General features: G+C 25.2%; 8 protein-coding genes across 8 annotated transcripts; 3 read left to right on the top strand and 5 right to left on the bottom strand.

Annotated features, from left to right (window-relative positions):
* Window positions 1–102: 102 nt before the first annotated feature.
* PmUG01_14022800 (conserved Plasmodium protein, unknown function) lies at window positions 103–510 on the bottom strand (the record flags this gene model as incomplete). The annotated part of the gene is made up of 1 exon (XM_029007774.1): window positions 103–510. One exon carries the CDS (start codon window positions 508–510, stop codon window positions 103–105), a length of 408 nt encoding a protein of 135 aa, XP_028864130.1.
* A 1,067-nt stretch (window positions 511–1,577) lies between these two features.
* Window positions 1,578–5,738, bottom strand: PmUG01_14022700 (conserved Plasmodium protein, unknown function; the record flags this gene model as incomplete). The annotated part of the gene is made up of 1 exon (XM_029007773.1): window positions 1,578–5,738. The coding sequence occupies one exon, from the start codon at window positions 5,736–5,738 to the stop codon at window positions 1,578–1,580; it is 4,161 nt and encodes a 1,386-aa protein (XP_028864129.1).
* A 2,322-nt stretch (window positions 5,739–8,060) lies between these two features.
* On the top strand, window positions 8,061–9,898 carry PmUG01_14022600 (conserved Plasmodium protein, unknown function; the record flags this gene model as incomplete). The annotated part of the gene is made up of 2 exons (XM_029007772.1): window positions 8,061–8,682; window positions 9,057–9,898. 2 exons carry the CDS (start codon window positions 8,061–8,063, stop codon window positions 9,896–9,898), a joined length of 1,464 nt encoding a protein of 487 aa, XP_028864128.1.
* A 2,098-nt stretch (window positions 9,899–11,996) lies between these two features.
* PmUG01_14022500 (conserved Plasmodium protein, unknown function) lies at window positions 11,997–12,839 on the bottom strand (the record flags this gene model as incomplete). The annotated part of the gene is made up of 1 exon (XM_029007771.1): window positions 11,997–12,839. The coding sequence occupies one exon, from the start codon at window positions 12,837–12,839 to the stop codon at window positions 11,997–11,999; it is 843 nt and encodes a 280-aa protein (XP_028864127.1).
* A 903-nt stretch (window positions 12,840–13,742) lies between these two features.
* On the bottom strand, window positions 13,743–14,324 carry PmUG01_14022400 (conserved Plasmodium protein, unknown function; the record flags this gene model as incomplete). Its single annotated transcript, XM_029007770.1, has 1 exon — window positions 13,743–14,324. The coding sequence occupies one exon, from the start codon at window positions 14,322–14,324 to the stop codon at window positions 13,743–13,745; it is 582 nt and encodes a 193-aa protein (XP_028864126.1).
* Window positions 14,325–16,792: 2,468 nt separating this feature from the next.
* On the top strand, window positions 16,793–18,076 carry PmUG01_14022300 (membrane integral peptidase, M50 family, putative; the record flags this gene model as incomplete). Its single annotated transcript, XM_029007769.1, has 2 exons — window positions 16,793–17,577; window positions 17,869–18,076. 2 exons carry the CDS (start codon window positions 16,793–16,795, stop codon window positions 18,074–18,076), a joined length of 993 nt encoding a protein of 330 aa, XP_028864125.1.
* An 885-nt stretch (window positions 18,077–18,961) lies between these two features.
* Window positions 18,962–21,220, bottom strand: MKP1 (mitogen-activated protein kinase phosphatase 1, putative; the record flags this gene model as incomplete). Its single annotated transcript, XM_029007768.1, has 1 exon — window positions 18,962–21,220. The coding sequence occupies one exon, from the start codon at window positions 21,218–21,220 to the stop codon at window positions 18,962–18,964; it is 2,259 nt and encodes a 752-aa protein (XP_028864124.1).
* Window positions 21,221–22,161: 941 nt separating this feature from the next.
* PmUG01_14022100 (AAR2 protein, putative) lies at window positions 22,162–24,126 on the top strand (the record flags this gene model as incomplete). The annotated part of the gene is made up of 2 exons (XM_029007767.1): window positions 22,162–23,644; window positions 23,861–24,126. 2 exons carry the CDS (start codon window positions 22,162–22,164, stop codon window positions 24,124–24,126), a joined length of 1,749 nt encoding a protein of 582 aa, XP_028864123.1.
* Window positions 24,127–25,359: the final 1,233 nt, after the last annotated feature.

Below are 25,359 nucleotides of genomic sequence, written 5' to 3'. Positions count from 1 at the left end.
TTATTGATGTTTTTATATATGTATTTGTGTGCAAGTATATGTTGGCTATTCTTGTATGGGTATTTACTGATGCGGTTGTGTATTCTTAAGTACTACCCCTTTTTACCTATTTTTTTGTGCGTATCTTCTTCTAGACTTAGTGGATGGTAAATTAAGAACTCTTTTTTTATACGATTTCCTAGCTTTCCATTTAAAGTATAGCATTTTTTTGGAATTTTCTTCTTCGTTTGTATGATTAGTTAGAACATAAATAGAACTATTGAACAAATTATATATATATATAGAATAACTATTTTTTGTTTTAATACCCTTTTCTATCCTTTTTAATGTATGATTATCGCTATCAATATGGTATAATTTTAGCTGTGGTTTCTGTTCTATTTTATCTTCTATCTTTGTGCTAATTTCATACTTAAAAAAATTACAAAATTTCTTTTTATTTTTTACATCAACAAATGTTCTAAAAAAATGAAAATTCTTCGTTAATGAATTAAAAAATTGCATATGCATATTCAATTGAAAGTACTGATGTAAAAATACGTATATTATCTGCTGCACGTTATTTCCGTTGGTTACGAAAGAAAATAAAAAAAAAATTGCTTGATAGAGAAATATTCAAATAAACACCATTTATTTAATTCGAACTTTACGCGTTTGCTAAACATTTACATGAAGATATGAATACTTTTTTTTAAATTTACAAATATAAAACAAAAAAAAAGAAAAAAATGAAAAGGGAAAGGAAAGAGAAATTACCTTTATACTTTTAAAAGATGCATAATATAATGTGCACATTTTAGCCAAAAATAAGAAAAGAAACGAAAAAAAAAAAAAAAATTCACTACAAAAAAACTAGTGTTATTTATATGTTAGCTCAAAAGTTAAAGAAATATTATTCTTTTTAACAGTGCAATACAATTTATTTCTTTGTAGGATACAAAGCGATATTACATACTTGTAAAAATGAGAAACTTACATAATATGTATTAATTTGAACAAAGAATTCTTAAAATTCTAATATTGTTCGTCCAAATAGTTTAATATAACGTCAGCTTACTTAAATTCCAAAAATAAAATAACAAACTAAGTAAATTTACGTAGGTTGTATGTGTGTATTTTTTTTTTTTTTTTTTCTGTTAATATTATGTATATTTACTTTGTGTTTAACCATGTTAGCTACGGAGAAGAATTTATTACTTTTTGAAAGAGAGACCATATTTCCAGTTGTAGAGGAAAAAAAAAAAAAGAAAAAAGGGCTATAAGTAAACTTTTCATTTTTGTTATTTTTAAGGAAATTAATTTCAATTGACTTCTTAATCATAAGGAACAATTTTATATATTTAAAACCAATAATATTTACTCGACCATTTTGTAAAACAATTCATGGATTTTTTAGTTACTGCTAGATCTTTTTCCTTTATTTTGGTGTTTCATTTTGTTTTGCAGTTATTCCTTTGGTAGCACCAGTACTAGCTTTCTTTGCTATTGTTAAGCCCTTGTATCCACCTTCGCACGAAAAACTGTGTTGTTATCTAATTTTTCTGAACGTACCACAATTAGAGCCATTGAAATATTTGTTAACATTGCAAATCTAAGTATGAATTCAATTGATAATACAAATTTATTGTCCTTATATTTAGGAATGTTTTCATTTTATGAATAAATACTTTTTCAATATCTATCATTATACAAAAAATTACTTGAAGGAGTGTTATAAGAGACACAAAAATGAAGAAAAACAAATTCTTTTTTACATCAAAATGGAAAGGATCTTTTATTTCCAAAAATACTGTAGTGTATATCAACAAAGAAGCAAAAAAAACAAATAAAATATTACTGTATTTCCTTAATTTTAAAAAGAAAAATTGATTTAAATTTAGCTGTTTTTGTTTATTGAATAAGAAAAAAATAAGATTGATTATGCTTTCATTCATAGTATATCTACTTTCTTCCAAAGTATATTTATGTTCATTCGCAATGTATTCACGTTCACGCCCTAACTTCAATATAGTATATTTTATTTTATCCTTTTTTACATTTTGTTCACGTACTGAGACGACGGTATGTTTCTCCCTTGGAGTATCATCCATAAACCGTGCATTATTACATATATTTTTATCTGATATGTATTTATATGAATCGTTGTAATTTTTAGATATGTTAAAACGTGAAGAGGTATCTTTTGGTGCGCGTATTAGTTGTCTGAGTTTTTTATTTGCTTCGTCCATTTCGTTCATATTTTTACAATCTCTAATGTAATATACAGAAGGTGTATTGTTACGTATTAATTTATCTAAATTATTTGTTTTTTGATAAATATTATTTTCCCATTTATTGCATATTTCGTCATGAGCAAAATGCACTGAGCCTTCATTTTTTAGTACAAAATTAGTATTTTTGAAGTACCTTAAATTCTGCGACTTTTTATCTTTTTCCTCATGGCTTCTATTTTTATAATCTAGGTTTTTATAAAAAGAATAGTTAACACTTCTATCGGTTGAAAAAAGGTGTTTCTTAAGGAGGGAGGAATATTGAGGAAATAGCTTGCTCAAGGTATGTATTAAGTTTACTTTGTCCAAAGCGAATACAGCTTTTCTTAACTTACATTTTATGAAAAAGTAAAATACGTTATTTAAAAATAATATATATAATTCTATGATGAGAAAGTACAATATGCAAATTACTCCTTTAGTGTTGGTATTCGCCTGTTCATATAACGTGTCACTGTCTAATAAGTTATAGAATACGAAGAGATTCAAAGAATAAAGAAAAGTGTGAACAAGAAGAATCCTCTTTTGATATTTGAATATATTACAAATAATACAATTTATGTTATTAGCTAAGTACATATATGCATTAATATTTCCCTCTATATATATTCTGCTTTTACGGACAATAAATATGGGGAAAAAAACGTTATCTTCATTCGTCCCCTGTGTCTTGATAGGGTTACTTCGGCTACAAATTTTTTCTTCCCTACAATAATTATTACTATTGTTATGGAAAGAATTTTTTTTTTTTTTCACTTGTGTTACATCATTTGTATCCCCACTGATATTACGATCTCTACATTTTTTCTCATTCTCCGAGCATATTTTTGCATTTTCTAATTTTGTTGCCTTACTTTTATATTCTTTTAAAGGATAGCTCTTATTTTTAAGCTTATGCTGTTTTTCATTTTGTTCCTTATTCTCAATCTTTATAAAAAAATATTTCTTTGAATTGGAATTTACAGCCTTATGAATTGTTATTTGAGTATTATGTCCCCTACTTATGTTCTCACGGACTTCTTTAAGTCCATAACTATTATTCTTGATAGTATTATGAATTCCACAGTTATTATATAAATCATTGTTCACAATGCTTGTGTGTTTTCTATCTTCTTTTCTTAATTTTGAATTATTAGTGCTATCTTTTTTCGCAAAAGTTTCATGTAGTCCACTATTTTTTAGCAATAACTTTTTATTATCTTGTTTTAATATGTCTTTTTTGTTTATTGTTACATTTTTTGAGTTATTTCCATTTTTATAGTCCCCTTTATCGGTCATCTTCATATCGATTTCTATACAAATACGGGAACTTCTACTACTACTACTGCTCGTGCTGCTATTACTACTACTATTACTACTACCATTTTTTCTTCCTATTAAATTACCATTTTTGTATTCATGAGTACTAGATTTCTTAAGACTAAGAGAATCTGCACTATCTGTAGTGCTATTATTTTCTTCTTTAGACATATTGATATTGTTTTCTAACTTCAGATTTTTACATATGTTTGTTTGTTCATTGTTTCCCTCACATACTAATTTATCATCTTTCAGCTGGTGGGCATTACCGTACACCTCATTTCTTAATTCCGAAATTAGAACATCATTAGTATGTTCACTACACTTGCTTCTTTCATCTTTACAGTTTTTCTTTTCCCCTGCGTTTTCTCCATAAATTATATTTTGTAAATACTTTTGTCTATCTCCTTTCTTGATCACCTCTTTTTTCTTCGACCTTTTTTTTATTTTTTCTAAATTGCTTGCTTGCGTCACCTCTTGGGTATGTTTCTTTTTCCTTAAGCGATCACTATATATTTTTTTTTTTTTGATTTGATTTTTCTTACTCCTCACATTATGATAAGGTATAAATTTAGTTATTTTTTTTGATATCTCCTTATGATTTTTTAATTCATTTAAATAATATTCGTACTCTTTATAGTTGCTTAATTTTATTTCTTTGCCTATTAGTCTCATTAGATCGTTATGCACATTACAATTATTGATATAATAATTTACAACTTTTTGCTCCTTCCCTTCTTTATGCATGGGAGGAAGGTTATTGCTACCGTAACTACAAGCATTGTCTACATTTTTTATAATTTTTTCTGTGTCGTTTGATTTTTTTTTATCATTAAAAATGGGATGTTGTATGGAAGATTCATTAACTTGAATATTATATGAATGATTAGAAAGACATGTCTCCATATCATATGTGCTTGTTTTATGTATTTTTGAAATGTTTACATCGTCCATATTACCTACATAATTTCCAGCTTTTTCAATGACACCCTTTTCATTTATATGTTCTCTACTTAAATCATGTTTTACTGTTGTCTTTGTTTTATGTTGCATGCTATATGATTTGTTTATTTGTTTATAATTAGGATTGTTATTTGTCATTTCGGAATTATTTATATAAAGATTAAGGTCGTGTTCTTCCTTTTGATTCGCTTCAATTTTCTCTTTCGCATAATAACTATGGCTACTATGTTTACTATCAGTGCTACAGTTGCTTTGTTTACTATTACTACTATGATTACTATGACTGTTGCGCTTAATATAATTCGTAGGGCTCACTTTTGTGCTATTATTTAAGCTAGGAAGACGCTCACATAGTACACGTTGAGAATTGTTTGTTTGCTGAAATGATCTAGCTGTAGTTACTCTTCTGCTTGATTTTGAAATAGTCTGAAGGTACCTATGTTCATATATTTGTAATAAATTATCACAACTGAAATTAGTATTTTTCACATCACACATAGTTCTTTTAACCGTGATGTTATTATTAATAAAGTTATTATCAACTTTTGGAAGTAAATTATTTTTGTTATTTGGCGTATTTACTCCTGAGCTCTCTTCACTTTTATACCCCTTTATAAATGAATTATATTTCATATCATTGTAATTGTTATGGTAATTATACTTCATATCAGTAAGATTGTGCTCACTTGGAAACATTACTTTTTTTTTTATTATTATAGAATAATATTTTTTATATTTGCTAGAACAGTTCTCAGAGTGCTCATATTCTTCTTTTACGTTGTTGTATCTTATCATTTTGTTAAGAAGAGTAGGCTTTTCTTTTCTTTTTTTTTTTCCTGGTGGTGATTCCAAAGGAAGGCTGTTACCCTCGCTAGTGGATATTCTAGGTATATTATATACAGAATCATTTTTTACATATACTTTGGCATTGGTCATTGTTGGTAAAGTCGAATTAGTCGAATTCTTATAAATATTGTTTATTTCTTTTCTGTTATTGTGAAAATTTGATTTATTACATACGTCATTATTTTTTAAATATTGCATTCGTTTTATTCCTTTTGTACTTGAAAAAAGAAAATAAAATTTAGATTCGTTTTTTAAATAAGAAATAATTTTACTGTTTTTTTTTTTCGAACTACATGAGTTATTATCTATTCCCATGTTCCCTTTTTGGGTCAAAAAATCGTTTACTGGAGGAACTTTCATTTTTTCTCCCTTTTATGTTTTTAATGTTTTTTTCCTTATTCTTTTCTTTTTTTCTTTTTTTGCCCCTAATTGTTAAATAAAGTGTACGAAATGCAAGTTTTAGACATGTCACAAAAAGAATAAAGAAATGAATGGATGAGTTAATAAAGAAAAAATAAAATATAATGATAAAATAATTGCAAACAGAAATGTCTGAAAAGTATATTTTATATATTACGAACAAAAAAAAGTGATAACTAATAGCACTTATATAAAACTATTCTTTCCATGTTTTTATATTGTTATATAGTGCACATACCGATAAAGGAAGAAAAATAATAACAAAAAAAAACAAAAAAAAAAATTCAAGTATATTAAAATTTAACCTTAAAAAGTAGTGTATATATTAAATATTAATTTTTTAAGTGCCCCTTTTTTTTATGAAGTATTGTAAGTATCGTGTTAGTATCGCTAGAACGAAACACATTCAATGCCATTTTCTGTTCTGAAAATTTCTCGTTACCATTCGTTGTAAGCATTTTTATATATTTTAAAATTTGCATAACATTTTTAAATTTAAACATTAGGAAGTTTGCAATTTAGGAGAACCATTTGTGATAAAAAAAAAAAAATCAGTACTATGTTAAAATAAAAGACTGAGCATGTACGCGTAAAACAAAAATACCTTCGTAAAATTCAAAATTCAGGAGCTGAAAAAAGGTGGAGCAAAAAAAGAAAAAGAAAAAATACTCTTAATAGCGGAATTATGTGGACGTTCAGTTTACTGAAAACGGGGAATAAAAATTCTGGTGCGTGTATGAAAAGAAAATATATATAAAAAAGAAATATTTATTATTATTATTACCGTTATTACATCTCTGTTAGCGCTTAAATGATCGGTACATTCGGCATAAATACAAAACGTTGTCCCTTATATCTTTAAGAAATGCGCACATGTACTATTGCTTTGTCTTGGGTGTGTTTACTTATATATATGCGTACACATAGTTTTCATTATTTTAAAGACACAATTGCTAATGTTTATATAAAAAAAAAAAAAAAAAAAAGGACAGGAAAACATGGTGGACACGGTTTAAGTAAGTGAATATAAATACTAATCTATGAAAAAATATATTAAAAATAAAAGCTTCAATTTAGGAATTATGAAAGAAACGATTTCGTAAAAAAAAAAGCCTTATGTTAATTATAAAAATATATAATATGAAGAATAATTACAAATATTACTAATTTCCCCTTTTTAAAAGCTATTCTTGTTTGTTATAATATTATCTTGTTTATTTTTAACAAGAAAAAAATAATTTTTTTTTCTCTCTTTTTCTTTTTTTTTTGATAGGAGTGTATATGGGTGAAGTCTTTAAAAATACAAATATATATTATACAACGTATGAGATGCAAATTATTATTCTTGTTTTCATTGAAATTATTTTTGCGGAAGAGAATAAAAATACGTTAAAATGTATTTCCTATATATTTCTGTTGAGTAGCATTATTTTTTTTTTTGTAGTGTAAATTTATTCCAGCCACTCATTTTCCTATGTTGAACGTCGCTTAACATTTTTGGAAAAAAAAAAAAAAAAAAAATACGCTTAAATAGGCTATACATTTTTATGTCACAACAAACAAGTAAACTTTCACAAAAAAAATTTGCACATAACATTTGCATTCACTTAATTTGGTAGATACAAGTACAAATATTTACAATAAAAAAGCGCTTTTTGAGAAAATAATTAAATTAAAAAATAAATTAAAATAAAATAAATTAATAAAAAAAAAAAAAACGAAAATACATTTTAAATAAATGAGAGTTGATACAGTAAGTATAATTTAACGAATAAGCCAATTTTAGCTTCTTTTTTTTTTTATATGTTCATTTTTTTGTTATAATGCCTTAATGTCGCTACTTAAAAATGTTTATTGCTCCTAAGAAGTTTTACTTTATATTTCATTATCTTTTCTTTCTTTTTCTTTTCGATTTTTTATTTCATAGTTTTTTTTTTTTTTTTTGCATTATTTGCGGTTTATGTGAAAGTATGTAATTTGCAATTCTTGAATAATTTATATTTTATAGTAATTATACATCAAAAAAAAGAAAGAAAAGGAGAAAAAAAAGGAATTTATCTCAACAAAAATTTACATAAAAATGCTTATCCCTTAATTATACGTACATACTTATGTATACGTGTAGGTACATACATATGAATATATATATGTACATTTAAGTACATATACACATATGCATGCTCTGCAGTTGAAAGACAGAACATAAAATAATATACTGACTTTTTTGCATTTTTGGTTAAAACTTCCATTTTTTGAAGTCCAATGAAATATATTGAGAGAAATGTTCCGGAGAACAGATCTTACTATGAAGATAGGGAACATGGGGCTATGAGAAAAGAATATAAAACCAACTATAAAAGAGTGTTATGGCCAATTAATGTTGGAATATATGATGTTGATGATAAAAATATAAAAAAGGAATTGTGTTTAATTGTAACAAACATACCTGTTTATTGGACTAAATGCGATATTACTTGGTTTTTTAGAGAATATTTTTATAAGTTAGCTATTAATGATAGTATTGCTTTCCCCTTAATTGAACAAGTGTATTTAATTAAGAATGAACCTTCAGCAATTTTGGCTTGTCATGATGGTGCTTCAAGAGAAATAATTCAGAGCTTATCTAGTTGTATGCTAAGAAGTGTTAAGGATGAAAAGAACATTTTATTAACAATTCACCCATACTATAAAAAGCCTGACGAGGATGAAAAGGAAAAAGTGAGACATAGAGAAAGGGAAAGACAAAAAGAAAATGAAAAACAGGATAGTGAAAGAGATGCATGTCATGTAGAAAAGAACGTAGAAATAGAAGAAGAAGGCTGTAATGAAGATAAAAATAGAACTGTCAGGAATCTCCGAAAACGCTCATTAACCCCACCAAGAAGTATGAAAAAAAAAAAAAAAAAATTAAAAAAACAAAATAAAGAGAAATAATGTAAAAATAAAGTAAAAAAAAGTAAATTAAAGTAAAATAATGTAAAATAAAAAATTGAAAATTATTTATAATATTGATTTTAAAAAAAGAACAAGTTGGATGTAAAAAGAAATTTATGCAAGGTTTTTTGTTAAATTTAGACTGCCACATCGCATGTATTAGTGAATACAAGCTGTCACATGTATATATATATTCACATACATACATTTACATATACTTATTTATGAAGGCACGTGCCGTAGATTACTCAACATAAAATCCATAATTTTTAATATGCATGTGATTCACCTAATTTCTCCCTCCTTTTTTTTATTCTCTTGAAGCAGAAAACGGAATGGAATGGCCAAGAAATCTTGATGTAAGGAGTTGCAATAATCATGAGCTGAGAAGGAGACTGTGCGTTTTCGGAAGATATAAACCTTTACATTGGGGGGCAAAAGAATTATCACTATTCTTGAAATACTATTTTGAAACATTAAAAAGGGATAACGCAAATTTTGAAATTCCAGAAATAAGTGATATGTGGGCAGATAAGGGAACACATTTAGTTACATTTGCTTGTAAAAATGAGAAGTCCAGATTTAACATGCTGTTAATAAGAGCGTGTTATTTAAATGAAGAAGATGCAAAAAATAATTTAAAAAATTCTTTAAGAGTATGGGTTCAATTTGAAAAATGGACACCCTATAAGAATTCATTTACAGATAGGTACAAAAATAATAAAATGCAGAGAAATGATTTTTTTAATAAATATAATCCTATTCATGAACACTCTATTGATAAGAATAGTTATAAAAATAGAATCTTAAGAAAACCATTATATGACAGTTTTTCAAGAAATAAAACAAATTCCTTTAGAACAAATTTGAATTTACATAATAAATTAAATCATACCTCAAATTACATTTATCATAAAGAAGATAGAAACAAGAGAAATTACAATAATGTAAAAAATAATTATGCCAATAGATCCCGCTCCCCATATTTTAACAAATACAAAAAAAAATATTCTCCATCTCCTTCCCTTAAAAATTATTATAAAACAAAAAAATTTAGAAAATCGCATTCAATTGATTCACGTAAGGAAGAAGTGGATAGTTACTGGAGTAAGAGTAATAACAAACCCCATAATCGTAACTTTTCACGTTCTTTCTCGAGAAAATAATAGTGCAGAAAGTAAAAGGCAATTAATATAAAATATTGAGTGTTTCTATACGTGTATATATTTAGTGTTGTGTTACCCTACCAAGTAGCTTCAAAGCATATTGTTTTCTTGAGTAATGGAGCAGCATTACAAGCATTAGATAAGTTTGAGAATAGTATTCATGCTTAACTACTTTAATTAAAAAATAAAATTATGAAAAGTATTTTTTATCTTACTTTAATAAATAGCAATTAATGCCAAGCTAGAAACTATAATATCAGATTTAGCTAAATGAATGGTTATATAAAAAATGGCATTTTTTTTTTTTCTTTTCAAAATTGGAAGCAACTATTTTGCCAAGATATTCTCAGCGACTTTTTTCGATAATCTTTTCTTCCCCATAATTTTTTTACAGCATTACTTTGCCTTATTCACGCATTCGTCTATTCATTCTGTGTTATTTCGTACAACATATTATATAATATGTCGCCGAATTTATCGCTTAAATTTTTTCCTTATTTGTTTTATATATCCGAGCATAAGTATAGAATAGTATGTAGTATTTAATCACATTTTGTTTGCTTCATGTATATATATATGTATGCATGATACAACTAATGTTTGCGGTTCATATAATTCAACAATTCAAAAAAATTGCACCATGAAAAAATTTGCAGTAATTAATACGTTGAGAAGTTTTATTACGTCTTAACTGTCTGAAATATTAGTGCGTCTGATAAAAGGAGTCATATATTGTAACATAACATAGAGCACTTTTCAGAATGTAGTTGCCAAGTAAATTTGAGTTACGCTTTGTATAAATTATTTTGTTATAAAATTTAAAAACAAGCAAATATTTAAACATATAATTACACAAATAATTGAACAATCAGTTAAATAATCAATTAATCAATTAAATAATCAATTAATCAATTAAATAAACAATTAATCAATTAAATAAACAATTAATCAATTAAATAATCAATTAAACAAATTAAACAAATTAAACAAATTAAACTAACATTTTAATATTTAAATAATTAAACAAATTAAACAAATTAAACTAACATTTTAATATTTAAATAATTAAACAAATGAATAATTAAACAAACATTTTAATATTTAAATAATTAAACAAATGACTGATTAAACAAATAAATACTTGATTAATTAAACAATAAATAGCGCCCAAGATACGCTGAAATTTTTTTCGTAAATAAACAATAATTAGCTCTACTTATGGGGTATTAAGCAAGATGTAAATATATGTAAATGTAGGCCAATATTCATGAATACATGTATAGATGTAAATGTATACAAGTCTAGTGGCATATATATAGACAAGCAAAGATGTAGATGTACTATTCCATGTGATCACTTGTACAAACAAGTATAAATAACTATTACACTCATGTAATTTATTTGTTCTTGAATCAATGATAAGAAAATTACCTCTTTCCTTAAGTTATATATATATATATATATATTTGTAAAGCGAATTAAGTAATTATATAAACTACTGCTTTTATAAAAATAGAAACAGTATCTTCTTTAGGCACAATATATTATAGATATGGATAGTTTTTTGAAAAAACAAAATTATAAAACAAGAATTATTAATACTCTTCGAAGGCATTAAAAAGGGAGGCGGAAAATATTAAGTGTATGTATACATGTATATTTGCTCAGGAGTATATAATTCCTTTTTTTAAGACAGCAAGTTGCGCAAGGAAATTCTACCTTTTTCAGTAAAATGTAAAACTAATTAAAATTAATACTATCATTATTTTATATAATATTTTGTACAATTTCTTGTTGTGTTTGCTTTTTAACTATGGTTTTTGTGAAGATATCAATGTAAAAAGGAACGTATTGTTTTCGCTTCATCTACTGTACATATTTGTTTATTTGCACACTTATTTTCCTTTTATAGTAGTTTCTTTTAAGTTTACCCCTTTTTTTTACAAAAACTAACTTAAAAGAAGATTTTTTTTATGGGCGTTTATATATATAACTGTACGTGTATATATACATGGGTATATGTATGTGCATATGTGCTCATATATGTGAGCAAATTTTTTTTTAAGTAAAACAAGAACAAAACTTATCTTCATTTGAATCATAATAAGAAGTTTTCTAACTCTATAAATTCTTGGGTATTTAGTGCAAGTTCTAACTTATTTTCATCCTCATTTTTAGGAGTACTGTTTCCACTTGTTTGTATTTCACCGACATCACTATAATGTGGACCCTGAATTAAATCTCTTTTTTGTTTTTGTTTTTCTATTACTTCATCTATTAGATTTAAACATATAAGAGGAGTAAAAGTTTCTCCCCTTTTATGATTTTTTATATAAGGAAATGCTATTAATTCATTTATGTGCTTTCTGATTATATGCAAATTAGAAACCATTGTATTATCTAATATTAAAACATATCTGCACAATGAAATAATCTGATTATTCTTTTTATTAACTTCTTTTTTTAATGCTTTAATTTTATCCTTTTTTTTTTCAAGTAATGTTTTCAAATCTTTGTTATGTTTTGTTTTCTCTGTAAGAAAAATGTTTAAAATTGACAATACTGTATCATTCTTTTCACGATATTTGCTATTTTGTTCAATTGCATTATGATTTATTTCTTTTATTGCTACCTCGTTTTCGTACAACTTCAATTTTTTTCCTTTCCATTCTTCAATGGTAGATGTTATTTTACCACTGGTATGTTCAGCAGATTTACATGCTTCTATAATTTCTTTTTTTAAACTATTTATTTTCAGTTCCGTTAATATATTTTTTTTCCTCTTTCTTAAAAACACATCTTTCTGATTTATTAATTTCTCATAAACTACGTTAGACGCTCTTTTTAATTCTCCAATTTCTTTATCTAAGGTCTCAATTTTTTTTTCTTTAAATGAGATATTGTTTTCTATATTTTTAATTTGATTTTTTAATATACTCATTTGGAAACACGAAGGAAAACGATACATATACACATGCACATATATATATATATATATATACATTAATGTACATGTGAAAGTTTGGATGTATGAATATGTACAGGATAAGAATATTTTGAGATGATTAGTTATATAGAATGCACAAATTTACTCACGCCCATTTTAAGATACCTCTGTTATTTGCCGCTTGCAATTTTCTTATAGTAACATTTTAATGTTTCATAAAAAAAAAAAAAAAATACAATTTATGGGAGAATAAAAAGAGTATATATCTTTTTAAATGTTCATTTAAAATTTTTATTTTTTGTTTTAATAATTATAGTAAAGAAATTATTAGTGGAATATATTAACAAAAATGGTAAAAAAAAAAAAAAAAAAAAAAAAAGTAAAACACGCGTGTATATCTATTTATCCATTTACACACTTATACTCTATGTAATTATAAAATGGAATGTTATTTTTAGGGTATATTTTATTAAATTTCACCCTATGAATTCATGAACAACACTCCTTCTTAAAGCAAAATAGAAAAAAAGTTATTCCATTTTAAAATAAAAAAAAAATAAAATAAGAGTTTAGTAGTTTTTATTTATGAACATTATTAAACTGGATGCACATTTCTTAATAAAAAAAAGAAAAAAATTTTGTTATTTCATACAAAAGACAATTCTAATAAAGGAAAATGAAAAAAGAATAATTAAAAATATGCATCTTAAAAATTTTGAAAATTGGGAAATGTACCTATACATATGTATATACATACAATTATATATATACATATACTTATGCTTCTCAAGTGGAAGCATATGCAAATATACACATATGTACATACATACATACTTTAAAGAAAGGGCAAACTGAGAATTTCCATGATTAAAAATTAATTAATTAATATTCAAGTTTTTAAATTGTTCCCATTTCTGCATCTTCTAGAAAGGAATGCATAGAATATTCACTACTGGTAAAAGATTTTTCATGATCTAATAAATTCAATTCTTCCTTAATTATTTCCTCCTTAATATTTAAATTGCAATTATTAACTGTTTCATTATCACTAGAGCAATGTTCGTTATCAGTATTTTTTTCAAAAATCTCTTCTCTGCTAAGATACGATTGTTCCTTTAGCATATCATGACTTTGATAATTTAGTTCATCTGCACTGATTAAATTACACTGACACATTTTGTCCACCTTTTTAGGACTTTCTTTCGTTTCTTCGAAGATATTACATTTCTTATAAAAAGACAAATACGGGGCAAAAAACGCAACAACACTTCCTAAGACTGGTGTTGATGTTATAGCACTTTGAGATGCAACAGCAGCAGGAACAACTGTGTTAGGTATGGTTGCTGATATGGGAGCAGTTGAAGATGCAATTGCAGGTGTAACAGCAGGGGAAAACGTGAAAGGGATACATCCACAGCAAGTTCCTGAACTAATCGATCCAGTTAAAGCGGCAACGAACGAAGTTAAATGATGCGGCATTTTTTAAAAATTTTCACAAAAGGGAGTTTATATATGTATGTGTATGTATACGTATATTATGTGTGTATGTATTATATCTATATTATGCGTATTATACAGGAAAAGTTAAGATATATTCAGGATAATGAATAGAACTGTAAGTTAATTTAAAATAGTTCAAAGATGTTTCCTTAAAAAAAGAATAGGGTACAAAAAAATTTTTATCCTGTTTTACTTTTACTGCAATTTCAAAATAATGTTTCTTCTTAAAAATAAAAAAATAGATGAACTCAATTCACTCTGACAATACGATGAAAATGAAAAAAGTGTAAAATATGATAAAGAAAAAAGGGAAAAAATTGAATTAAATTAAGTTAACAATAAACTATAATTTATTATTTAAGCAGATTTTTATATTTCATATTTGCTTTTTTCTGTTTACTTTTTACTTTTTTCATTTTTCTTCTTCTTTCTTTTTTCTTCTTTCATTTTTTCATTTTTTTTTTTTTTTTCAGTGAAAAAGAATACAACATTTTAAAAAATATATTTTTTCGTGTCACTAGAAAAATACTCAAACTTACCCAACAAAACAAAAGTACACTTGCTTAATTTTGTGCTATATAACTGTTCGAATCGAAGTTTTTCCTCTTTTTTTTTTTTTTTTACCTTTTAAAACGATATAGCGCATTTATGCTGGAAGATGAAAAATAAAAATTTACAATTTTAAAGAAAAATCTTATTAAATGTTACACCCATATATATAGAATCGTATAATACCTTCTATAATGTCACATGGAAAAAAAAAAAAATCATATTAAATAATAATTCTTGTATGCCTACATGAAAACATTCGAGAAAAAAGAAGCATGAGAGTTAGAGTTTAAATGTATACAGCATGCATAAGTATACGTAAGCATACGTATTAAATGTGAGTAGTATTGTAACTATAAAAAAAAATAAGGGAATACATATGATGTACTTTAAAAAAAAAAATAGAATTTGAAATATAATAAAGTTGGCTGATTTAGACATATTTTAATAGAAGAGCATATCATTACTAATTAATTAAATGAAGTGAATATATATATTTATACTTGTAATATTTTTGAATTAGCATGTCAGGAAGCGGAGAATTTTTCTGCTTTTGTTTTGTTTAATAACAAGAATGGTGCATAAATTATGTAGATTGATAAAAAACAAAAGTATATTCACTTTTTGGATTAGACATAATTTTTATGCACATATATAATACATATTCATATAGGGGTACATATACACATATGTATACATATATATATATATATATATATATATATATATATATATATATATATATATATATACATGCATATTAAAAATGTGCGAACAATCAAAGAAAAGAGAAAAACTATAAAGTTAATAGTTTATTTAATTATACTGCATTACGGTATTTAAGACGCAACTTAGAAAAATGAATTTTACTCAAATAATTTTAGTTATATACCAAAAAATTTTTAGCGTACAATAATTTGTTTTTTCCTAAAATCAAGAGTTGGCTTTCCATAAGGTATTGCAAATCTCTAAAAATTTTTTTTTTTTTTTTTTTTGACGGAACTTTAAAATGTTTGTCTGTACATAATTGTGTTAAAATTTTACTCGTATACTAGTTCTTTTTTTCTTCTGAAATAATTAGAATATCATATCTTTTATTTGTGTTTTAAAATTTGTCACATATTTTTTTAGTGTTAAAGATTTTACTACTTTTCATAGTTCGTATCCGTTTCCGCTAAATATACATACAGTGCATCAACAGCCCATATTTTTTCTCTCTTTTAAGAACATAGTATGTGTACAAAATAATTTTATTCTTCCATTTTTTTTTTTACGTTGCTGTGAAAGAAATTTTATTTTTTTTTAAATTATTATATAAGTGGGTAAATCCTAAAAAAAATTCAATTTTCAGAAATAAAATTATGATAGTAAAATTTTATTTTTAAAGATTTCATAAAAAATAAAGTACCAAATTGAGGATGTTTTTATTAAGAAAAAGAAGGAAATTTTAAGCATATAAAAAATTATACTATTAAGTGAAAAAAATTAGTAGAAATGGATTCTCAACTTAATTTATTAGATTTATGGAAGATAAAGTGGTAAAATTAAAAAATAATGAAGAAACATACATATTGTTATGGAGAAAAATTTTATATTATGGGAACATAAGAATCTTGTTATGAAATAATATTTTTTTAAAATAACATAAAATTAGTAAAAGCTGGGGAAATTATAAATAATAACTATATATATATATATTGTACTCTGTTTGGTATAGAAATAGGAAAGAATATTAAAAAAAAAAAAAATAAAAATAAAAAAGGAAGCAAAAGAAAAACTTGCTATGAAATAAAGATCATTTAAACATGAAGTTATCAATAAATTATTATCATCAAATTTATAATCATGCAATAACGTAAGGAATAGTAAAGAAAATAAAAAAAAAAATTTTCAACAACATGGGTTCAAGAAATAAAATGCTATTTTATGGAAACACACAAATGGCACAGAAAAGATACGCGAGTAATTTTTTATCATTGTGTAAAGAAAAAAGTTATGATTATGAGAATTATCAGAGCTGTATATCATACATTATATCATTCCTACCATTATTATTAATTTGTGTAATTCATCTTTTAATTAATGTAAATGGTTATTATATTGGAAATTTATTTTTAATGATATCCTATTTGTTTTCCTTTTTTTTTTTTATATTATATTATTCAAATTCTTATATTGTTTTTGTTCTATTTGTTTTCTCCTCTTTTTTAATATCACTATGTTTACATGAGTTTGCGCACGCTCTTGTTGCTTATAAATATGGAGACATAACAATGGTATATAAAGGTTATTTATATCTGGATATTTTGAATTATTTTGACATATTCCATACATTAGTAATACCTTTAATAACATTATTTGTGACAGGATTTAGTTTACCAGGAAATTTATATTGGTTGCAATTACATTTTATAAAAAGTACATATCAGTTATCATTTATTTTTTTATCTGGCCCCTTGGCAGATATTTTATATATCGTACTAATTGTGTTTTTTTATAATTTATGTGCTTATTTTAAAAATAAAAAAAATTTAAGTGTTTATCCACAATCTATATTGTTTATATCCTTAGCAACTTCTGCTTCTTTCCTAGTTGATTCTTTTCTTTTAAATATATGCCCTATTCTTGGATTTGATGGATGGGGAATCGTTGAGCCATATCTGCCTTACTGCATAAGGAACTTGTAAGGAAAAAATGAACAGCATGAAAAGGCCTATGATCACGTGTATAAGTATATAAGAACATAGGGATATGTATATGTGTATATATACATACGGGCATGTGTATTTGTACTTATGGATATGTGTATATGGGCTTACGGATATGTGTATATGGACATATGTATATATGTGTATGTACATGTGTATATATGTTAATATATAAATATGCGCATGATGCTTATTGAATGGTACTCATGTAACATAAAATACATAACATTTTTTAACGATTTTTCTTTTTTTTTTTTTTTTCTTAGAATCAACGAAGAGATTGTATACACCTATTTGTCTTATATATGCCCCCTCCTTGTTTTCATATATTTTAATTTTATTGAAACAAAGTATCTTTTTTTTACAAACATTGTTAACTTTATATTAGAAAGGATTTTGGGAATTGAAATATCACATGTAACAAGTGGAGTTAACTCTTTCCCAACATTGTATGATTACCTTAGAAAACTATAGGAATACTTATATATATTTAACGGGACATTTTTTATCACAATTTTAAAAGTTTTACCATTTTAATATTTTTAAAAGTATGATTTTTAATTTGTATATACGATTATATATATATGCGTAGAAATAGTGTTTCCTTTTTTTTTTAAGAATATAACTTATTTGCTAATAGGTAGTGGGTGGATATAACTTTTTTTTTTTTTTTTTTTGGTGTTTTAACATAAGGCTAAACATCTTTAACTTTATAAATAAACAAGACTGTTATGTACATGAGTACTCAAAAGTGAAACATTCAAGCTACAATAGTTTTATAACTACAGTCGTCATTTTCCTTCTTTAAAAAATGTGCACAAAAAAGGTAGTATGTTATTAGTTTTAAGGATGTTTTACTTTCATGGGACTGCTTATAAAATAAAGCTAAAAATTACGTTTTCAAAATATACATGTATTTATATATATATATATATATATGCATGTCAAAATTTGTACGATACTTATATTATACTGTTGTTTGTCAATGTTGCAAAGTGTGTTTAATTTGGTGATAGTATATTTTCTTACGCTCTGTCCCATTTTACTCCTTTTTTATGTATATACACAAATTAACATATAATTAATTAAAAAAAAGAAAAAATGGAGAATAAGAAGTGGAAGAGTTATATTTAAAATGAAACAGCTTAAAAACGTGTGGTAATTTCTGAGAAAAAAGGTATGTTGACATAAGTGTACGTACATAAATATATATATATATATATATATATAAATGCATGTATAGTATTGTTACATGTACATGGGCGCAATTCGTATTCAAGTACGAATGTCTCTATACTCAAAATTGTATATTAAAGGGCATATACAAAATAGGAGTATATTGTGACAGAACGTTTTATGTTAATTCAAGTAATTGTTGATTATTATAAAGGGTCTTAATATATCCGAAAAATACACGGGCAGGTTATCAGAAGAGCATATTTGCGCTTTATAATTCTTATTATTAATTAAATTAATATTTATTTTAAAAATAGAATAATAATAATCGGCAAATGTATCAATTTTTTGTAACGTATGATATATTCTATCCATGTATGAAAATCTCATTTTTTCTATGGCAGGATAGACATAAAAATAAAAAAAGGATGTTAAAAGATATTTCAGTGCTAAAAATATCATATATGTGTTTTTATCTATATTCCTTTTTTTTAAATTTTCTTCCTTCTCCTTCAGTGTTACTTCATATTCTTCTGTAACATTATTAATTGCATTATTCGTATAACTGTTTTTTATAATAAAATCAATGCATGTGACAATATTGTTACAAATTAAGGAAAATATATTATATTTAATATTCTCATATTCTTCCATAAATGGTTTTATATTACTATGTTTATCATCTTTTTCGTCCACTGATAATGCTTTACATAAATTTATTATAATTAATGAAAAATATGGCATTTTGCGATAATTTTCTAATTTATTCTCATTTATAATTTTTACTAGGATTTCTAAAAAATTATTAATTTCTTCAAAATTTATTTTATTATGGTTAATATTATATATATGAAATAGAATGGACTGCATTACACATTCATAGGAATTAAAATCCTTATCCTCCACTTTTTCCTTCATTATATGAATGTCATTGAGCATTAGCTCTTGATTTACGTAGAGAATATATTCCTCAGAATGATTTAACATAATGTAGCATTTGCCTATTTCATACATTTTTATTAATTTTCTAAAGTTTTCACTTTTTATGATTTGCAGTTGAGAACTCGATTCCTTATTCGAGCGACGATTGCTACTTTTACTGTTACCACTGCTACTGCTATTGCTTCTGATAGGGCTATTACTATTGCTCTTATTACTTTTCGACTGCATGTTGCTCCTTGAATTACAATAAAATTCTAAATTAAAATTACTTTTCGTTAAGGACTGGTAGAAATTTTGCAAAAAGCTCCTTGTTTGCGAACTTAAACTTAAATTATTGCATATCTTTAGCATATATGCAAGGGTTAAATTAAGATTGTATTTTTTGGTATACATAATATAACACATGCAAATTATTAAACTTATACTATTTATTTTCTCTTTAGTTTGATCTTTAATGCCCTGATTACATATTATTAAGACATTTTCTTTTTCCTCATTTTTCTTTAAATGGTTACCCTCATTATTTTTTAGTAGAAATTCGTTTTTACCCATGCATATCCTTAAATTATTGGTATAACCTTTGCCACTACCTACTATACTGCTACACTTTTTTTCTTTTTGTAGTTTGGTAAGAATAGCTTTATCTTCTTTCACACTTGTAATATGAGCTAAACTGTACACAACATCATAGACCATACGAATGTCCAAAAAATTGTAATAATTAACTGATTCATTTCTTAAGGAATTTGTATTTTTTTCCATTTTTCTCTTCAGTATGTTGTACCTGAAATAGTTTAATACTTCATCATTTTTTATATCAAAACCAGAGGAAGTAAAATCGTATATATGTTTTATTCTTAAGAACCTGTTTATAAACGAATTGTTAATATGAACGATATTTCCCAAGTACAAGTTACTGCAAATTTTTATGGGGTAATTAATATAGGGAACAAGTTTAGAACATGCATATTGCTGTATATTGCCAATCCTAGTACGACTGTTACTATTACTGTTACCATTATAACTTTTTATACATAAAAAAAAGTACTCCCCTTCAAATTTTGTGTATCCCCCCTTCAAAAAATAGAAATTAGCTTTCGTGTTTAAAAAATGTTTGCTCAATAAATAATTGTAATTATTTAAATATTCAACCTCTTCATCCTCATAAAAAATAATTTTTATATTTTCTTTTGACTTTATCTCATTCTCTATTTCCATAATCCTACTAACATTGTTAATGTTAACAGAGTTCATTATATGTCCTTCTTTAAATAGTTCTTCAGATCTTAGGTCAATAATGAATAAGCTTTTGTTCTTCCCTTCATTTATTAGTAATTGCATGTAATTGTACATGTAAAACGAATTTATTAATTTAAAAGGTGACGCATTCTTGTGGTATGATTTTGCATCTGCCCATTTTTCATCCTTGTTATCATTAACTGTGGCACTTTTTTCCGATTTGCTTTTCGTAGTTTCGAAATCTGTTCTTTCATAAATCATTGTTCACAAAAAAAAAAAAAAAGAAGAAAATTTATAAGAAAAATGAAAGAAAGTCTAATTTGTTCATTTAATCAAATATATATTCTCCTTTCACAGTGCATGTGAAACATATGCACACATAGTAGCAAATAATTTATATTATGAAGAAAAATATGTAATATAGTAAATATGCAAAAAAAAGATAATATATAATATAAAGCATATAACATGTAATATAAAGTATATTACGTATAATATAAAGCATATTACGTATAATATAAAGCATATTACGTATAATATAAAGCATATTACGTATAATATAAAGCATATTACGTATAATATAAAGCATATTACGTATAATATAAAGCATATTACGTATAATATAAAGCATATTACGTATAATATAAAGCATGTAACGTATAATATTTAGTGTAACACATGAAGCAGTAATATTCTTCCTATTTACTTGTCCCTCATTTCAAAAAGGAAAAACTTGAAATATTAGATCACGTGAAATATGCCGTTTGACAGCATATATATTATATATATTACATTGTGATCTACATATTTGAGCCCCATTTTTTTTTTTTTTTTTTATAATCATTTGAGTAAATGTAAAATAAAAACATTCTCTTATTGAGCCTCCCGCAATGAGAATTTTACATTATTTTATTTTACGCATGAAAAGATGAGAAATTTCCATGCGAATAAGTAATCATTTTAAGGATAATGTTGCGTAAGATTAAAGAACAGTAAAAAAAAAAAGAAAAAAGAAAATAATAAAACCTACTATGAAATTTTTCTTTTCCTTTTTTTTCACTCCCTTATTATTTTCATTTTTTTTTTTTTTTTAAAATGAAGAACTAAATTTTAAAAAAAAATTTCTTTTTTAAAAAAATTATAAATATACAAATTTTTCTCGCTGCGGCTATCTGCTCCTGTACATACCACGAAAATATGCAATGACTGAATATATCCATGTTGAAAAGCCCACTAATGGAAACAGAGATAGTACAGTTAGTTCCTTTGTTTATAATGATAGGTGTTCCCTTGTTTTACTAATGGATGATGAGACGACAAAGGAAGGAAGAAAAGAAGAGGATAAAAGTAAAAACAAAAATTCTGTTAACAACTGTGAAGGAATGTTGGATAACGGTAGTTTAAAATCAAATGAAAACTTTATAATTAATGGATTAATAAAGATGTTTGATAAGGAAAAAACAAGTAGTGATAAGTTAAATATGGTAAATCGTGAGTTAAACAAAAATGATGATGAATCAAACGTGGAAAATGCACAGTTAGAAGATTATGAAAAGAAAGACAAGGATAAAAAAAATGAACAAGTTCCTTTTAAGAGTAACATAAAATTACAAGTAGGTCTGGACTATTCTAATTTTGAATTGGATACACCTTATAAAATTATTAAGTTCATTAATAAAGGTTGTCATTTTCTTTATTGGAGTAGTGATGTATTATTTAACGAAAATAGTAAAATCTCAAAAGAATTTATAATGAATGAGATGAAAAAAAATAACTGTGAAGAAATAAGAAATAGCAGATTCCTTTATTTTGATATAGAAAAGAAATTATTAGTTTTAAAATATGACAAGAAGAACAACAATTTCACATATGTAGGGGAAGATGATTTTATGTATAAATATTTTTTTCATCTGCATGAAAAAGATTTCTTAGATGAGACTATTATAAAAGAAAAGAAAAGCTCTATTTTAATTTACCCATACACATATACGAAAATTTGGAAAAGCTTAACTAGCTATATTAATGAGGAAGTAATTGATAAAATTGAGCCAGTTAATAAAACATTTTGTTCATCCTTTTTAAAAGAGGTAAAAGAGAAAAACGATTTATTTAGGGATGAAGAAATGAACTTGTATAACCAACCCTATATGTTTTATTCCGTTATTCCGAAGTACACGTCTGGTGGGAATTATCGGAAGAAGCTTAACATACTTAGGAACCATAAAAAAGAAGACAGTGTGAAAGAAGAAGAAACGAGGGATATCGCGAAGGATGTAGCAGAAAAAGAATTAGAGGAACTAGATGAGGAACCAGTAGAGGAATTATCGGAGGAACAAACAGAGAGCGGTTTGCCAAATGATTATTGCGCCAATAAAAGCTACTTCGAGTGCATCCACATTGATAATAAACATAAAAAGTATGTTCCTACAGATTTAACTATGAAAAATTTAGAAAAATATTGGATACTGAAAGAAATAATTCAACAGGAATATACGTACATTTATTATGACAATGAAAAGCAGGAGGGGTTTCGCAAGTTTGAAAATAAGCTTTTTTATATTTTAGGTGAGTTTCAATTTGCTTTTATTTTATTTCATTTAGGTTTCAATTATCAATCCTTTCTTCAGTGGAAGAAGCTCTTTGAACTTGTTTCAAACTCCCAGCATTTGATAAGTAACTTTGCAGGTATAAAAGAAGTTAACGAGGGGTTATGAATTATTTGTTGAAAGATCGAATGAAATGTAATACTCTCGTATTTTGACATAATGAACTTATATATATATATATATATATATTTATGTGCGTGTTATGTAGCAATGTCCATGTTTTGTTTTACTCTTTTTCTTTTTTCCTTTTAATTTTTCAAGGCTGCATTAATTTTCTTTGACCTTTTTATCGTAGATTTCTTTGAAGAAGTTTTAAAAGTTATATTCATCCATTTAAATTACTTAAGTGATGATTTTTTTGACAATGCAGAAAATAGTTTCATTCTGTTTGGAATTTATAATATTTATGAAATAATCAGTAATTTAGAGGATGTTAATGTAAATATAGTAAAATTGGTAGATTCTATAGATACAATTATATACGCAAAACTAGGGCTGCATTTGCCTGATTTATCTTTTGTGTATGAAGAATTTCAACCAACTTATGTAGATGACGATTAGAAGAGAAGAAAGTAAGAAGAAAGATTTAATAAGATGCAATTAGTAATAAAGCAAGAGAAAAAAAAAAAAAAAACATTAATACATATATAAGAATATTTACGAGCAAATTTCCTATGAATATCAAAAATTATTACGTAGAATATATATACTATTTGTAATAATTAAAGGAAATTTTAACTAATTGAGGCATCTTTTTTTTTTTTTTGTTTTTTTATTTAAGCTGTTATATTTTTAATTTCTATACTTTTTTTCTGTTTAACACTTTTCTGTTTTTTCGTAAAATATGAATCGTTCACAAATGAATTTTCGTGTTGTCTTATTAAAAATTAGGAATTTAATTTTTTTTGATTATTTTCCATACATTTGATTACATATTTTTGCTATATATTAATAGAGAAATAGGATTTTTTTCTTTTATGCATTTTCTTATTGTTATTGCGGTGATTTTGTAACAATTCTTTGCATATTAACACGTACACAAATTATATACTTTTTTTTCTATTTTTAAAAAAACACATATGAAAAGGATAACGTAACAGTTTTTTTTTTTTTTTTTTTTTTAAATCTTTTTCACACTAGCATTTCTTTATCTTTCACCATTTGTAAATATATACATTTTGTAAACTACATAACAAACAATATATTTAAAACTAGGAAAAATATAGGGTTCGCTTAAAGTTATTAAATTAACTCACCTACAAACCAACCAAGTGGGCAATTTGAATTTCCAGATAAGCTAAAAAAATAAATCTCATATAGGTCACAAAATAGTCGTATATTATGCAGCATATTATGTCATATATCAAGTGGCCAACTGTATAACCAATTAAGGTACAGTGAATTAAGACGTATATTTAAATTTTATGACATTCAAAATAAAAAATGACAAACTATTCCTGTGCACATATAGTTGCCTTATTTTGCGACAACATAGGAAAAGTAGTAAAGTTGTCCTTTTACGTATGTATATACACAATACTATTACATACGTATGCATATTTATATGCCTTTATTGTTTCCACGAAGTATATTATATGTTACACGTGTTATATAAGAAAAAATGATAAAAACATAGCAGGGAAGAAATATAATAACGAATATTTTCCTATAAGAATTTACCCAATTTGATAAAAAAAATTTGTTTATTTTAAAAAAGAAAAAAAAAAAAAAAATGGAACACTTAAAGTTCCAAATTTATCCCCTTTTTCTTGCATATTTTGAGTATTACGTGTA

The sequence above is a fragment of the Plasmodium malariae genome (genome assembly GCF_900090045.1).
Source record: "Plasmodium malariae genome assembly, chromosome: 14".
NCBI classification, from domain to species: domain Eukaryota; phylum Apicomplexa; class Aconoidasida; order Haemosporida; family Plasmodiidae; genus Plasmodium; species Plasmodium malariae.
Note: the sequence above shows the minus strand (reverse complement) of the source record. Positions and strands in the feature narration are given on the sequence as shown.